At 38.0% G+C, this 15,595-nt stretch overlaps 1 protein-coding gene across 2 annotated transcripts in view; it reads right to left on the minus strand.

The window, feature by feature from the left end:
• Positions 1 to 15,248, minus strand: part of LOC128890201 (dual specificity calcium/calmodulin-dependent 3',5'-cyclic nucleotide phosphodiesterase 1-like) — a 106,080-nt gene extending 90,832 nt beyond the window's left edge. The window contains exon 1 of one of the 2 annotated variants that reach the window (XM_054148480.1): positions 14,720 to 15,248. In XM_054148480.1, coding sequence (XP_054004455.1) covers positions 14,720 to 14,903 — 184 coding nt within the window. In that variant the 5' untranslated portion in view covers positions 14,904 to 15,248. The remainder of the gene's footprint in view (positions 1 to 14,719) is intronic. The other variant, XM_054148479.1, reaches the window with a different exon arrangement.
• Positions 15,249 to 15,595: the final 347 nt, after the last annotated feature.

Here is a 15,595-nt window from a genome sequence, read left to right on the forward strand (position 1 = left end):
TGCCACTTTGTTATACTTTTGAGCCTTGCAACTTTGTTGCATTTTTGGAGTAATCTATTTGCAAAATTTGCAACATTGTTGCAAATAGTTCCGCTCAAAATTGCAACAAAGTTGCAAGGCTCAAAAGTACAACAAAGTGGCAACTCAGATGTTCGGCAAAATATGATAAAAGCGGAGAAATCGCCTTCGCTCCGAACTTCTGAATTGCCACTTTGTTGTACTTTTGAGCCTTGCAACTTTGTTGAATTTTGCCGAGAGCGATTTGCAACAATGTTGCGAAACGTGCAAATAGCTTACCTCAAAGTTGCAACAATGTTGCAACTCAGAAGTTCAGTAAAATGAGACAAAATCAATGTACGTACTGTAATGAAATGCACTAGGAATTGAAGGGACATGAAAGGAAAATGATCGAAGGAAATGAAGGGAAACAGAGAAGAGAAATGTACTAGGAATTTAAAGGAAATTAAAGGAAAATGATCGAAGGAAATGAAGGAAACAGAGAAGGTATATGTACTAGGAATTTAAAGGAAATGAAGGGAAACGAAAGGGAAATGTACTAGGAATTGAAGGGAAATGAAAGGAAAATGATCGAAGGAAATGAAGGGAAATAGAGAAGGGATATGTATTAGGAATTTAAAAGAAGTGAAAGGAAAATGATCGAAGGAAATGAAGGGAAACAGAGAAGGGATATGTACTAGGAATTTAAAGGAAATGAAAGAGAAATGGGTCAGAAAATGAAGGAGAATGTACCAGAGAATTAAGTGATGTATTCTGGGAAATTATATAATGTATCAGGAAAGTAAGGGAAACAGGAGGGAAATGTATCAGGTAAAGTTGAGAAATGAAAGGAAATTAAACCTGGAAAATGGACGCAATGAAAGGGAAAGGACTGAGAAACGTAAGGGAAAGAAAAGTAACATTGAGGAGAAATGAAAAGGAAAATTGGGGAAGTCATGGTAATGTACCATTGAGAACTCGGTGATGGAAAGTTGTGCGGAGGTCTACCAAGCGGAGAATGGCTTAGGGTATAGGACGTTTGTGGTCCGCCGAGGAATGCTTGTATATCAGTACGTGGCCAGATCGAGAATTTGCGGGAATGGTTGGGCTTCGGTAATCTTGTTGCGGTGAATACGATGGTTTAGCCACAATATAAACATTAATAACCCTAAAAGGTACAGTAAACTAATTGCGACTAGTCTGCGTGTTTGATGCGTCCCTGGTGCATGCAAATATAAAACACACGTGCCAAATATATTCAGAAAACATGCCTCTATTACATCTACCTAACGTTAACAGTGTTTCCAAAGCACTGTGTCGACGACTCCAATCTTGCGCAAACAAAAGCACATGGTCTTGCCTACGTCATCGACCGCAAAAGTGGTTCTGTATGCATGTATGCCATTTTTAACGAGACGCATTTCCACGGTAACTGTTTACTTCTACAATCTCGACAAGTCGAAACGCTTGGCCATGAATATATTATACTTTCATATTCGCTCGATCTCCTACAGGATTCTCGGATCTTACATATTCCATTGCTCTGCCTCGAAACCCCGCGAGGACGTAGCCTGTTGCGTTGGAAATATCACCAGCGTTTCCATTTTCGATGTTCCGACGCTTTGTATCATGCGGCGCAAGGCCGCCAATCAATTAAACACGCGTAGATAATAGATTCGGGGACCAAATTGGAAATTACATGTGTCCACGATGGAACGGCTCTGTCGAGTTTCGACACACGATCGTTTCATTTCCTGGCGACGGACGATTGATTCGATATATGGAGTTACAGAAGTATCACTGGGTTTTTCTTGACTGATTTCTGACAGCATAATCTCTTTGATTTTATGCCATGGTAAAATTATATAGTGGAATTTTATATTGTAATATATACAGTTCCCTGGTATAGGGAACTAGGAAAGATAGGAGATTATATTAGGTTGTCCCGAAAGTTTCTTTCGCGAGTTGCACTCAATTATTTTATGTGGTCGTGTTTATATAAATAGACAATCTAATTTCATAGATATTCATGTTGTAACAGTAATGGAGCAAAATGAATCGTGCACAATTCAGTAATGTAACATACAACATAAACTATTGTGCATGTACACTCGTACAAAAAAAAAATAGGGAACATTTTATAAACCCTAAAAATTAGGCTATATTCCAATAACTGTAAATCGGTGAAAAATCATCGTAAAAATAAAATTAAAAAAGCGTTTTAAAGCTTGAAGTTTCAACTTTAATGTGCTATTATGCAATTTTTAAATTTCTATTGTTTTTTTGTTTTGTTATGTGAAAGTCTGAAATATCAACTTTAACATAATATTGATGGGATTAAACAAATTTTTTTGCCTTCCTTGTTCTGTGCTGCAAAAAAGAATGCATTGTTCTGCGCATAAGTGACGAATCTTGAATACTGTGCAGTTTAATAAAAAAATTTTTCTCGAAAAATTTAACTCAAGTTCTAGAAACTACAACATATTACCTACAAAATGGTTTTTTAAAAACCTTTCTACGATTTTGTTTTACTAATTTGCACGATTTTGAAAGTTAACCCTTTTATTCTCCAAAGGTGACGTTTACCGCAGAAATTTGTTTAATCCCATCAATATTATGTTAAAGTTGATATTTCAGACTTTAAAATGCTTTTTTGCTGTTTTGTCTACGATGATTTTTCACCTAGTATCGATACTTTCTATAAGAAATTCGCATTTTTGTTCAAAGTCGTATAAATCGGTCAGAAAAAAATCATAGGACAATTTCTAAAAAAGCATTTTATGGGTAACATACTGTAGTTTAGAGAATTTGAGTTGAACTTTTCGAAATAAAATGTTTTCATTGACTTTTGAGTTGTTAAAAATACGTAATTTTAAGGAACAAAATGACGTGTTACTTTTTAAAACACAAAACAAAAAGACAATAGAAATTTAAAAATCGCATAATAACACATTAAAGTTGAAACTTCAAGCTTTAAAACGCTGTTTTAATTTTATTTTTACGATGATTTTTCCCCGACTTAGAGCTGTTGGAATATAGCCTAATTTTTAGGGTTTATAAAGTGTTCCCTATTTTTTTTTTTTTTTTTTTTTGTACGAGTGTATTACTTATTAATAAAGCGAAAGAAACTTTTGGGACAACCTAATACTTTGATCAATCAGGACTGCAGGCCAACTTCTCGCCTCTGCATAGTACATTACGGTACAGTGCAATTAAATATTAAATTATTCTACTATTCAAATTAATAGTCACAAAGACAATATGTGCCGCAAACATACAAAGAGTGACTTAATATTAAAACAACACGATCACATTTGAAGTCTGTTTGAAACAGTGACAATTTCTTTCTTATCTGAATAGAGTTTGGATTTATTGGGAGTTGAATGAGCGATCAGCGTGGAAGTAGCATCTGCTCGACCAATCGAGACGAAACGATACGCACACCAAGGACTAATAGTTCCAATTCCGGTGTCGGGATAGTTTCACTTGAGTGCATCAACTCCCTGAATTGAATCCGACGATAACGTCCGGGGTCAAGACGATGGTCCACGAACAAGCAGCAACCTCCAATTTAATCCGACGTCCACAGTCGCTGTTTGGTAAATTGGTGTCCTTGAAGCAACGACGGGAAAATGCTGTAGCTTGTGGATCTATAATGTGATCAGGATTGATGCTAATGCCGAAATTATGGGAACATCCGCGTGATCTATGTCGAAATTAATGCGTCTTGCCACGTGGGAAGACTCCATCTGCTTACATCAATGGATTCGCATATTAGAACACATTCAAAATTGGTGCAAGTTGAATTTTATTAGTTTTGCATGGTTTTACTATTATGTAACTAATTAGTGTTGTATGGTAATAAATCGTGTTACTTTTTGTTAGTATTTTCTAAGTCTACTGTCAATGATGTAAATTGCAAAATGAATAAACTATGTGTCCAATCAATCATGGTACAAGAATTACTATTTTATTCGACCTTAGATTTCCTAGAAACAATTTCAATACAATTTTATTCGTATATTTAATTCTTTTTTTATCATTAGAGATCATAACAAACGATCCCGAAACCAACGCAAACCACTTCCCTCGCTTCATTTATTTCTCAAACTCCATGCAGACATAACAGAAGGTGCAATCTGTTGGGAAGCGAGAGATTTCATCGAAGACCAACGTAAACCGCAAAGTCATTTCGTTTTTATAGATGTAAGAAAAAGCTGAGAGAGAGAAAGGAATTAAGTTTCGTATCCCGTCAGCATTTTCAGATATCAGAACGCACGAAGGAGTAGAAAGAGGGTTTTCGACGAGACGCGTGGATTCGTGGCCGATAAATTCTTTTTGTTATACGCGGTAAAGTTTTCGAAGTATAATAAAATTATGGTCACCGTTTGGAGATCGTGGAGCTGAAGAATTTCATGGCGCGATCATGATTTATGTGACAGTCCCCAATCTCCTCTTAAATTGGTGAATTCTCGACGTAGCTGTGTGCTGAGGGAACTTTATTATACTTGTTTATCTAACCCCTTCATCATGCGAGGGCGCAGATAAATGAAATAAAACAGGAGTAAAACAAAGAAAACGCATAAGAACGTGAGTGTTGAGGTGTGGGTGAAATTTCCTTGAAGTTACTAAAGCTTAACCTCAAGTAATAATGGGAAAATAAAATGTATGGTGCGTACACTTGCTTTTTCTGCCACGTTTCTTTTATAAAAAAAAGACATTCTAGCAGGAAATTACCTAAATCGGTTCGTAAATAATTGAATATATTAAGAACGTCAGCATTATTGAAAAGGGGCAATTTTTCTGATATTTATTAAAATTTCATTTTTAATTCTATTAAGCCTTAAACGAACACGATAGAAGTTGATTAACGAGCTTGGTACGATAAATGGATTCCATTCCGTGGCACAGAAATAGACGATAAGATCACGCATGAAGATTAAGGAACGGGCAGAAATTAGGGTAATGATAGGATGAGGTTACAACTATGATGAGCCAGGTCCGGTTAAATTCACTATGAGTAGTTTGAATTCGCAATGACGTTCAATTTGCTTAATCACGACCTTCCATTAAGACCCCCAGATAATCGTTCTAATTAATTGGTCTCGTTTACACAAACCGCAAACAGAATTTCGCCGATGGTTCCCAAACTGGATACTACACGCTCTAATACTTCTAACACCAGCCAGGAATCAACGTTGCTTAAATAAGTAATTTATATAACTAAATAGCAGTACCGTTTTTCGTACGAGACAATTTCAAGTATATTGTCTAAAAAATTCAGGTCGTGCACGTTCCACTTACACTATACTTTTATTGATATTGTTCTATTTGGTTGTCCCAAAAGTTTCTTTCGCTTTATTAATAAATAATACATGTACAATATTTTATGTTTTATGTTACATTACTGAATTATGTACGATTCATTTTGCTCCATTACTGCTACAACATGAATATCTATGAAATTAGATTGTCTATTTATAGAAACACGACCACATAAAATAATTGAGTGCAACTCGCGAAAGAAATTTTCGAGACAACCAAATATATATAAATTCATTCTTATTATTTTACTATTATTAACTTCCTGATTTATAGGGAAGTTATTGTATTTGCCCCTAAAATGAAAAATCGATTTTTTAGCAGATCATGTTTTAAGGTCATTGGAGTAGTTTTAGCCTATTTTTAACAAATTGTTAGACACGCGCGCGCGTGTGTGTGTGTGTGTGCGTGCGTGTGCGTGCGTGTGCGTGCGTGTGCGTATGTATGTACATATGTAAACACAAAATGATGGATGATCCAATCGATGTGTATCAATCTAACTTAGAACTGATTAGATTTTGGTCTAATTCGGTCCAGTAGTATATATATATATACAGGATGTTTCATTTTAATTCACCACCACGGATAACTTAAGAAATGTGCATCAGATTAAGAAACATCTCGAATAAAAGTTTGATGGTTTGAAGGGGAACATTTGATGCTGTTAAAAAACTTTACCCCTACCCTCTAGTTGCATTTTTGTGCATATGTATCACACATGTATATACACATACAGGGTGCTCCAAAAGTATGGAAACAGTCAAATATTTCCAAAATGGAACATTTGTGAGAAAAATGGTTTAGAGAAATGTTTTAGGGTTTCAAAAATTCTATTGAACGATCGTGTCCGTTTGACCCTCAAAGGATCGGTGAAAGTCACGTCAAGGTCAACGTGATTTTTCTTATGGAACACCTCATTTTTTATCATGCACTGTGAAAGCTGGCTATGAGACCTTTTCAAAACACTAGTTTCAAACATTTTTTTTTATTCGCGATAGATGGCGCTGTAAACGGAAATCGGGAAGTTCCTGGTGTGGCCCGTAAAGGGTCGCACACAAAATAAACATGAATAGCTAGATATATGAATTAAGCGAGCAAGAACAACCCGACTCGCGAGCGAGCAACAATAACCAGCTAGTTTATATACCTATAATCTCGATTTTACACAGATCACAAAAAACGATAGTAAAATAACACGAGGGAATATATATATATAAAGGTATCTAAAACCGAATATATATGTAGGTCAAGTGTCCATTCAACTGTCATTACATAATCATTTCATCCAATACTTAACGACTCCTCGCAGATCGAACGTGAGAAGTAGTTATGTCAATTTCACGCGAAATTTTACGCACGTAATTCCCGAATCGTTCGAGAAACGTGTAATTCATTCGTTCTCCGCGTCGAGAATCAGAATATAGTCCTAGGATTCGATGAATTGGCGTCTACGATATAACCAGACCGCAATTAAAATACGTCGCGTCGATTGGACGATGCGCTGCGCTCTAAATGTTAACGATAACTCGTTTGCGATGAAACGGGCACAATTGCCGCGCCATTAAAAACTGAGAAAGGAAACGAATAACACGCGTACGACGGGAATTCGACTATTTCTTACGGGTTAAGGTCGATTCAGACTATACGACACGTACCGGCACCGACACGACAAAACATTAAAACACGCGTTTTAATGGAACTATTCACACTTAACAGACACCGACCTGAACGTTCCGTCAACGGGAATAGTGTGAATATTTTGTCGTGTCGTTGCCGGAACGTGACGGTCCGTGTCGTATAGTCTGAATCGACCTTTACGCAAAGACGAGCGATTATCACGCGATGTGTCGTGACACTTCCTGAATTTTCAGCGCAGATAAAAGCTATCCGCCCCTGGGGCATGAGCGTCACTGGCGTATTTCGAAAGTAAACGCCATCGAAGTAAATTGGGCGAGCTTCGACGAAAGCATCTCGCTGTTTCGATTAATTAAACGAACGGTAAATGTTGCTTGGTATTTCAACAAAATTCAATCATGAACGAGGACATTGTTTAAATGCGGTACGCATTGACCACACGTTATGGTTCGGATCTTTTTGGAAAATTGTTCATTTCAGACAACTGTCTACGGTAATATAAAATTAAGGGATGAAAGTTACTCGTCTTCTGTGATTGATACCTAGGTGGTAGATTCTGTAGCTTCCCTTGATCAAATTTCTCGAGCAAATGTTATTTAGTTCAATAAAAGTTATATTAATAACATAAAATAAATTTTGGTTTGAGAATATTTACCCCCTCCTTCCTTCTAAATTAAAAAGAATGTTTTCCTAATTCATTCACGAAGAAACCTCGACCACAGCAAAAATGAAGTAGAAATTTGTATAAAAACGCGAGAAATTAGTATTAATATTACTTTTCCTAATTAATGTCCAGTCGATCGACTCAAAAGTGGCCATTTTGGACCCCACAAACCACACTAACGTTACCACAAGCTCTAACACCGAGCGTTCACCGTCTTCCTCATGTGTGTGAAGTTAGCCCCGCACTTTTCGAATTTTTAGTTTTTCTTTCTTGTGCCGTATTGTGCTATATTTGTGCTGAATTGTGCCGTAAATAAGATATCGATAACATCAATAACAATTAAGAAAAGAAATAAGCGAAATAAGCCGAAGCTGTCGGCAAAGATCAAACAATGTGGGAACTCCATGATAAATGCACACTTTCAATCCCGAGCTTGTGCATTTATCGAGGCATTACTGCACTCCGCAAATTCTTAACGTCTGATTCTTAACTTTGCCAACGCTGCGAAATCTGGCGATCTGACGAGATTTTGTAATTAGGAATAGTTGTTGTGCTAGTCTAGCACGATCCGGCACAATCAAAGAAAATTCGGAAACATCAAAATTTTTAATCGTCGCCACCTTTTTTTGTTAATTTTTATTAACCCTCGAGCTAACATCAATTTTTAACGCACGTGTCTCGTGTATCGCAAGTAGCACAATTTAGCACAACTTGCAGAATTCGATTATCTGTCGCCGTTCGCAAATTGTACGAATATTAAATTGTTTGTTCCTTAAAATTTAACATTTTTTATCTGCAAAATGAGTAGAGATAACGAGTTTCTATCAATGGCACAATGTAGCACAAGTTAATACGCATCTTTCTATAGAAAAAAAAGTTCGTTTCGGCAAAAGTGCGGGGCTAGTATAGTTTTAGTTTTGTTTCTTTTCTTTATTGTTATTGATGTTATCGATCTCTTATTTACGGCGCAATTCAGCACAAATGTAGCACAACACGGCGGAAAAAAGAAAAACTGAAAATTCGAAAAGTGCGGGGCTATCATAAATTTTGTTTTGTTCAATTTTCTTGAGTACGCTTTGACTTACAGAGTTTCGGTTTACGGCACGATTCAGCACAAATATAGCACAACACGGCGCGAGAAAGAAAAGCTGAAAATTCTAAAAGTGCGTGGCTAACTTCATACACATGTCTTCCTCGTTCCTTTTGCATTCGTAGTTTCACGGTGCCTCCGGTTGGCGCTCTTAATTCGCTTAGAGTTCATTTACATTGAACTTTGTTCGAAGCGAATCTATTTACGACGCATCGAGTCGTTACGCGGTGCGCTCGAGTATAGTACGTCGCTCGACGACGATGCACGTGCTCGTTAAAATGGCGGCGGGAAGGGAACGAAAAAATAAAACAACAGACAAGAATGGGACATTTGCATCGCGTGCAACGTACCGCGAGAAATTACGAGGAAATATTTTAACGTAAGAACATGCACCGCCGCGCACGAAATGACGAAACTCCTGAAACCAAGTGATTTTATCATTCTCGCGGCCACTGCACGAGAATTCCCCTTTTTTTGCGGGGGTTGATCGTTGCAATTTTCGTTCCCTTTGGAAATTAGCTGTAGGTTCAATTGACCAAAGCACAGTTGGCATACAATTATTGGCAGGCGTCGATGGTAACGAGAATATGAGAGATAAGAAAAATTCTAAAAGATTTGTTTTATGGTTTCTATTTAAAAAAAATAGTATTTTTTTTTACCAGGAGGTTGGAAAACTGTGAAAAGAAACGGAATATGATTTCGTCGATGTAATGGAACGATGCGAAACAATTACGCGCTTACATGGGTCACGTAATTATTGGCATGTATTCTGCGAAAAATAACTGATTCTTAGACGAGCAAAATTGAGTCGACGTTGTAGCTTTGTATAAAGTAGCAAAATCTGATGTAATGCTTTGTAGCGGGGCCCTGGAAATGCTAGTAATTATCGATTGTCGATATACCTTGGTCGAGTTCAATTTATACGTCGGTGAAATATCGATAATGCCACGAGGAATATACGAGATTCGTATTCGTAACCCTTACGAGAACATCCAGATGGGAAGCGATTCTAGAGAAGGGGACGAGAATGAAATCTATCAAATATAATTTTCGGTTGTTTTGGAAGATACAAAAAATTATAGTTATATTGGGTTGTCCGGAAAGTCCATGCCGTTTTGTGGTAGGTGGTATAGGTCTGAATATATCGAAGTTGTTGAAAACAAATAACATGGATACATCCCTTAAAAGATGGAAAGGTTGTGGAACAAAATGGCACTTATGTAATTCAATAAATATATATGTATTAAAATTCAAACGTGTTTTTGAATGTTCCTTAGAAATTGGCACGAACTTTCTGGACAACCTAATATTTATCAATGTCGTATCAATGACAACGTTATAAATATTTAGTAGTCGGTAGGAGTGATTAGACATTTTAGCGATACGTTACTTGAAGTGGGCACGGTTACCATGGCTTTCCATTTTTATGGCCCTCAGACGAGTTTATCGCGTGAGTTGTTAAACTGCTCAACGATATTAAACCCTCCCTCGAAGAAGCAACGCGTATTCCTATGTGCTCCGGGGCAGTATTATCTCTTCCCTTTACGCCGATATTACATTTCAGAAATCCGGTTAGAATCCTGCAAAAGAATCTTGGACTTTTCGCGACAAAGTAGATATGAAAGCGTTCCCGCTAAACTCCCCGGGAACATTTCCCTCCGGTATCGATTCTGGTTTGCACGAAGCACGTTGCAGAGTGGAACTCGAATTATTCGAGTACATTTAAGTGCTGCAATTCGAGCACCATTATTCGAACGTCGCTAATCGACCATTTACTAAATAAAACAATCATTCGGTCATTAAATTCTTTCAATAGATATATTGGAAATTGCTTCTATAGTTTCTGAAATTTTGGGTGATATTGTTCGCGTAAACAAGCGCAGCAAATCAAGTATCGACGTCGAAGTTTAGAACCTGCTAATATCTATGATAAACCTGATTGCTCTCCTATACTGCGCGAAGCCTGAATGCTGCCATAACTAGTTATTTGAGAAACCTGATTACTCGTGAAACTGATTCTGGACTGCTTCTGCAAGAAACCTGATTGCTCCTGAGACCAATACTGATCTGTAAGGAGCGTGATTGCTTCTGGGATATTTAGTGTTCCTCTCGCCTAGCGACTCTTAATAATTATGGTCCGATTAAATCGAATAAGCCCACTTTCGAAACGGTGATTAGGATAGTTTCGACCTAAAATTTGTTAAATTCAATTGGAACACTTGTGGACTATCGAGATTTCTCTGAAACAAGGATTAAAGAGGTAAAAAATGTGATACCTACTTTGAAACTGCGAAATGATCAACATTCAATTTATTCACGGGGTTTCCGGGGTCGCTGATTTGAAATGTGTACTAGGAATTTAGAAATTCAAAATAGCGGATTCAATATAGTGGCACAAAAATACGAAAAATGACTGGAATTAAATGAAGCTTGGTATACAAAGGGTTTTAAGGGTGCTGATACTAAATCTGTATTCAAAATTTGAAAATCAATAGCGTGGAATTAAAATTGAAACTATTATTCCTTCGATATGCGTAATTTTCGTAGAGTCGTTTTATGCAAATTTCAAGATCATGTTCGGTTAGCGAAACACTAGCAGTCTTCGACAAAGAATGCATCGTTTTAGCACAATGGAGAACGCATTTCGACCCGCGATATTAGAGTGTCGCGTAAGCTGCATCGACACAGTGACATTAATGCCGCGTTTCCGTCTTCTACGAACGCGTCTCGCTGGTTCAACTGCTTTCAAAGCTTTCGAGGAAAGTAATGGTTGCTGTCTTTTAAAATGTTCGACAACGACATTGTTGATTACTTGCCATTTTATCTCATTTGTTTATGTGATTTGTCTATTTGCATTTTCTTATTATGTTTACCGTATGAATACACGTATTTTATTGCGTAAAATATAATACTATAATATTCTAATATACCAAACGCCCTATCTGTTTCCGAAAATAAGAAACCTTTCAGTTTAATTCTTCTTATTAATCCAACAATGCGACCTATTTTCAATAATTCGCGGAATACTTCGCGTCACGCATATATGCATTATTAGCATTATTCAACAGATGCGAATAAAACACGGTTTATGCAAATGGAAGTCGAATACATTAATACTTATTCGCTCGGAGAAAGAAAAACGTTACAGTTTTTATACAGTTCCTAATGTTCGGTACCTGAAAATATCATTTCTTAACACATTGGTTGCAACGTCACCTAGAAATAGGCGACAGAACTTTTATAAACATAAATCTGGAAACAATCTGGATAGGATTCGTGAATTTAACGAAGTTCAGGAATCAAATGCTACAACGAATGTTAAATTATTCAGTCTTCGATACACCTGCGAACAAAATTTTAAATCTGTACAAATTTTCACGAGACGCAATAAGAGGGAATAATCCTTGGATTTCAAGTAAATCCCAGTCGTAACAATGGCGGATAATTCCAAACGGAACGCACATCGGGCCAATAATAAGCTCCGAATGGCACGCACAAACGGCTCGACAAAGTTCCTTTCTTTCGTCGTTTCAATAATAGAACATCGAAATGCGTATAATGACACAGTGGAACTCCCAGTATGGACGGTAACGAATGGCTCGCGTTCGTTAGGCGAATTCAATGAAAATCCATACGAGAACCGAGCGCTTCGCGGAATTGAAAAGTGCTCGTACAGCCTCTGTCGTTGAATTTTCTCGATTAATTAACATTACGGCAGCATTAACCGCGACATCTCTGCAAATCTACGTGGCGTATGCTCTGCTTAATTAGGGTAAAAGACAGAGCAGCGCGGTTACCTACGCGCGAATGCATTATGCGAATACATTAATTTTGTATGATGTAATTACTCTCGTGCGAGTTGATAGAAGAAACAAACGGAAAGAAAACTGGGGAATAATTAGTTTTCTTCGTTTTGTTCTTTGAATGTTTGAGTGTATGTCGTATTTGAGATTTCTGCTGTAGATCTATAGATCCTTTAGCTAGAACCTTTCGCTCTGCCACCATGCCTAGTGTTAGCATCCCTAAATCGTGACAGGACAATGGAAAACTTTAATCGCGGCTGGTAACGGATAGACATTTTTACGATGCACGAAACGTGGCAATAAAGACGAGGAAGTCGTCTCGTCGACCCCCTCGACTGTCACATCAACCATACTTGAGTCTCGCCCCGAAAGGAATTGGACTAGTGACGTTAGAAGAGACTATCGAAACAGAAATCCCCGATGATCGTGCTCATTCCGAGCTCGAACGAGCTCAAACGTCGAGCACGAAACTACCCTGGCAATAAAAGAGAAGAATACTCTTATCGATGGGGTGAGTTCCATGGGACCTTACGAGGAATCTACGACAAGGTGGCTTGAACGGAAACGAAACATTTAATAATCAACAATGGAACTACCAAGTTGATCAAGTCGACTCATGAATTTTTAAGTCCCATGAAAATCACCGACACAAATTTCCCCGACACGGTTTTCACTGACAACATTTCACCGACTCCAGATTCGACCGACAATAACTTTGGCCGACAACGCCTTTAACCGAAAACGACTTTAGTCGACAACGATTTTGACCGACAACGAATTTAATCGACAATGAATTTGTCCGGCAGCGATTTTGACCGACAACGATTTTAGCCAACGACAGTAATAATCAACAATAACGCGATTTACAACGGATATGCATATGATATTTACTAACAAGGATGTACTATCTCATTAATTATGTACGTTTTCTTGATATAGCGAATGGGAGGACAGATTTACGAAGAAACGCAGTGAAACCAAACCGAACAAAATGTGTTTGAATATTATTGATATGCATATAAAGTATTAGATACAATATATTATTCTCAAAATAGTGAAAAGGAAATCCATTTACCTAATAATGAAAATAATAAAAATTTCAAATACATTTAATGGACTGTATAACAAAAACATTTATGACAACGAAAATACTAACATAATAAGTCAACGTAACAAAAATTTAAGGTTCCTTCAATTAATTGTGCGATACAGATAATAGTTACAAGGAGAATAATATTCCCGTTGTTAATAACTTGCCTAGATCAAGATAACAAATGTTTTAAGTACATTCGATAAATTGTGTAACAAAAACATTAATTACATTAAATTTATTATAATCTAATATTGTGCGCTAATGCCTGCAAGAAACAACTTGTGGTGGTGTATTGTGTACGATTTCTGAGTATTTGTTGAATACGTACCTCTGCAAGTCTATCCTTTTCCTTTTTCTTTAGGTGTCGTACGACATTAGGTAAATGGATTTCCTTTTCACTATTTTGAGAATAATATATTCTATCTAATACTTTATATACATATCAATAATATTCGAACACATTTTGTTCGGTTTGGTTTCACTGCGTTTCTTCGTAAATCTGTCCTCCCATTCACTATATCAAGAAAAAGTACATAATTAATGAGACAGTACATCCTTGTTAGTAAATATCAAATGCATATCGTTGTAAATCGTGTTACTGTTGATTATTACTCTCGTTGGCTAAAGTCGTTGTCGGTTAAATTTGTTGTCGACTAAAGTCGTTTTCGGTTAAAGGCGTTGTCGGCCAAAGTTATTGTCGGTCGAATCTGGAGTCGGTGAAATGTTGTCAGTGAAAACCGTGTCGGTGATTTTCATGGGACCCGAATATTTATATCGGTTTCAAAATAATTATTATGCTTTCATAATTGATTTATGAACTCTTCTTATAAGTTTGAAAATATTAACTCCTACTAAAAATCCTCAATAAATTAAAATAAACTTTCACTCTCGAGCCACCCCTTTTTAAATCTACCGAACATATTTCATTTACTTCGAAGATGCTCCTGAAGACGAATAAACATCAAATAACCGATCTTTCCTGTTCCCTCGACAAATTTATAGCTCCTCCCTCCAAGATCCCTCTGGAGAGATCCCTCCGATATAAGGATCCCTCTACTCAACCCCTCCCAGTATGCCGATACTAGTTCGACCCTTATCGCGGTTCCGGTACTCACCGATCACGTAGCTGTACCCATCTAAGGTGAGAACACACTTGCGTGTGTTCGAGGAGCTCGGAATGCCTGGCACCAGTCGTCGAGAAATTCGCTTACCAGGGCTGCAAGGAGTGCCCGGGGCACTCGCTGCGCCCGGGTCCGAGTGGCACTTCTGCACGGGGTCTTTGCTTTGTCTAGACATCATCGTCGTCTTCTATGGGCAGCCCACTCGTAGCCTCCCTTCCCTCCGCTTCCCCCAGAAGCCGGAAGAGACGAAGAAAAAAAAAACAGAAAGCGCTTACTTCCTCGCCATTCCAGCGGTCATGTTCTCCGCCACTTAGCCACGCGACGATCCCCGAAACTCTATCGCGACGAACGTGTGATTTCGTCGCGTGTCCACGCGTTCGACACTCATTATCGCCGTTGATAAGCACACCCACCTACGACGACGCCACTTCCACTGACACACGACGAGTACTTCTGTCCGCGAATACGCGATTTCCACTGTCTGGGTGAACGGGAACCCCTCCCCCCCGCCCACCCACCCGCGGCCAAGCTATCGACTCGTCGAACCGACACGCGACCAGAACGTCCTCCTGGAAGGAATTACGTCGCGCGGGGATTAGCGGCGTGGTTTATCCACGAGACACGTTTCGGAGGAGATTGAGAATTTTCTGAGAGGTCCTCAGGGTTTTGGGCCCTTTGGATTTTTGTAACTGGGGGCCACAAGAGAGGAATTATTGAGTAGTCTGTGCAAGCACTGTTCGGGGAAATAATTATTAAGTGGAGAGATTGTTTTTCTTTTTTGGGATCACTTGAGAGTGATTATTGGTATTCCATTAGATGCATATAGCTACGAGTAGCTTGAATGGATCGACACTGGTATCACTAGCAAAT

Source organism: Hylaeus anthracinus, unplaced genomic scaffold, assembly GCF_026225885.1.
Source record: "Hylaeus anthracinus isolate JK02 unplaced genomic scaffold, UHH_iyHylAnth1.0_haploid 12000, whole genome shotgun sequence".
In the NCBI taxonomy this organism is placed as follows: domain Eukaryota; kingdom Metazoa; phylum Arthropoda; class Insecta; order Hymenoptera; family Colletidae; genus Hylaeus; species Hylaeus anthracinus.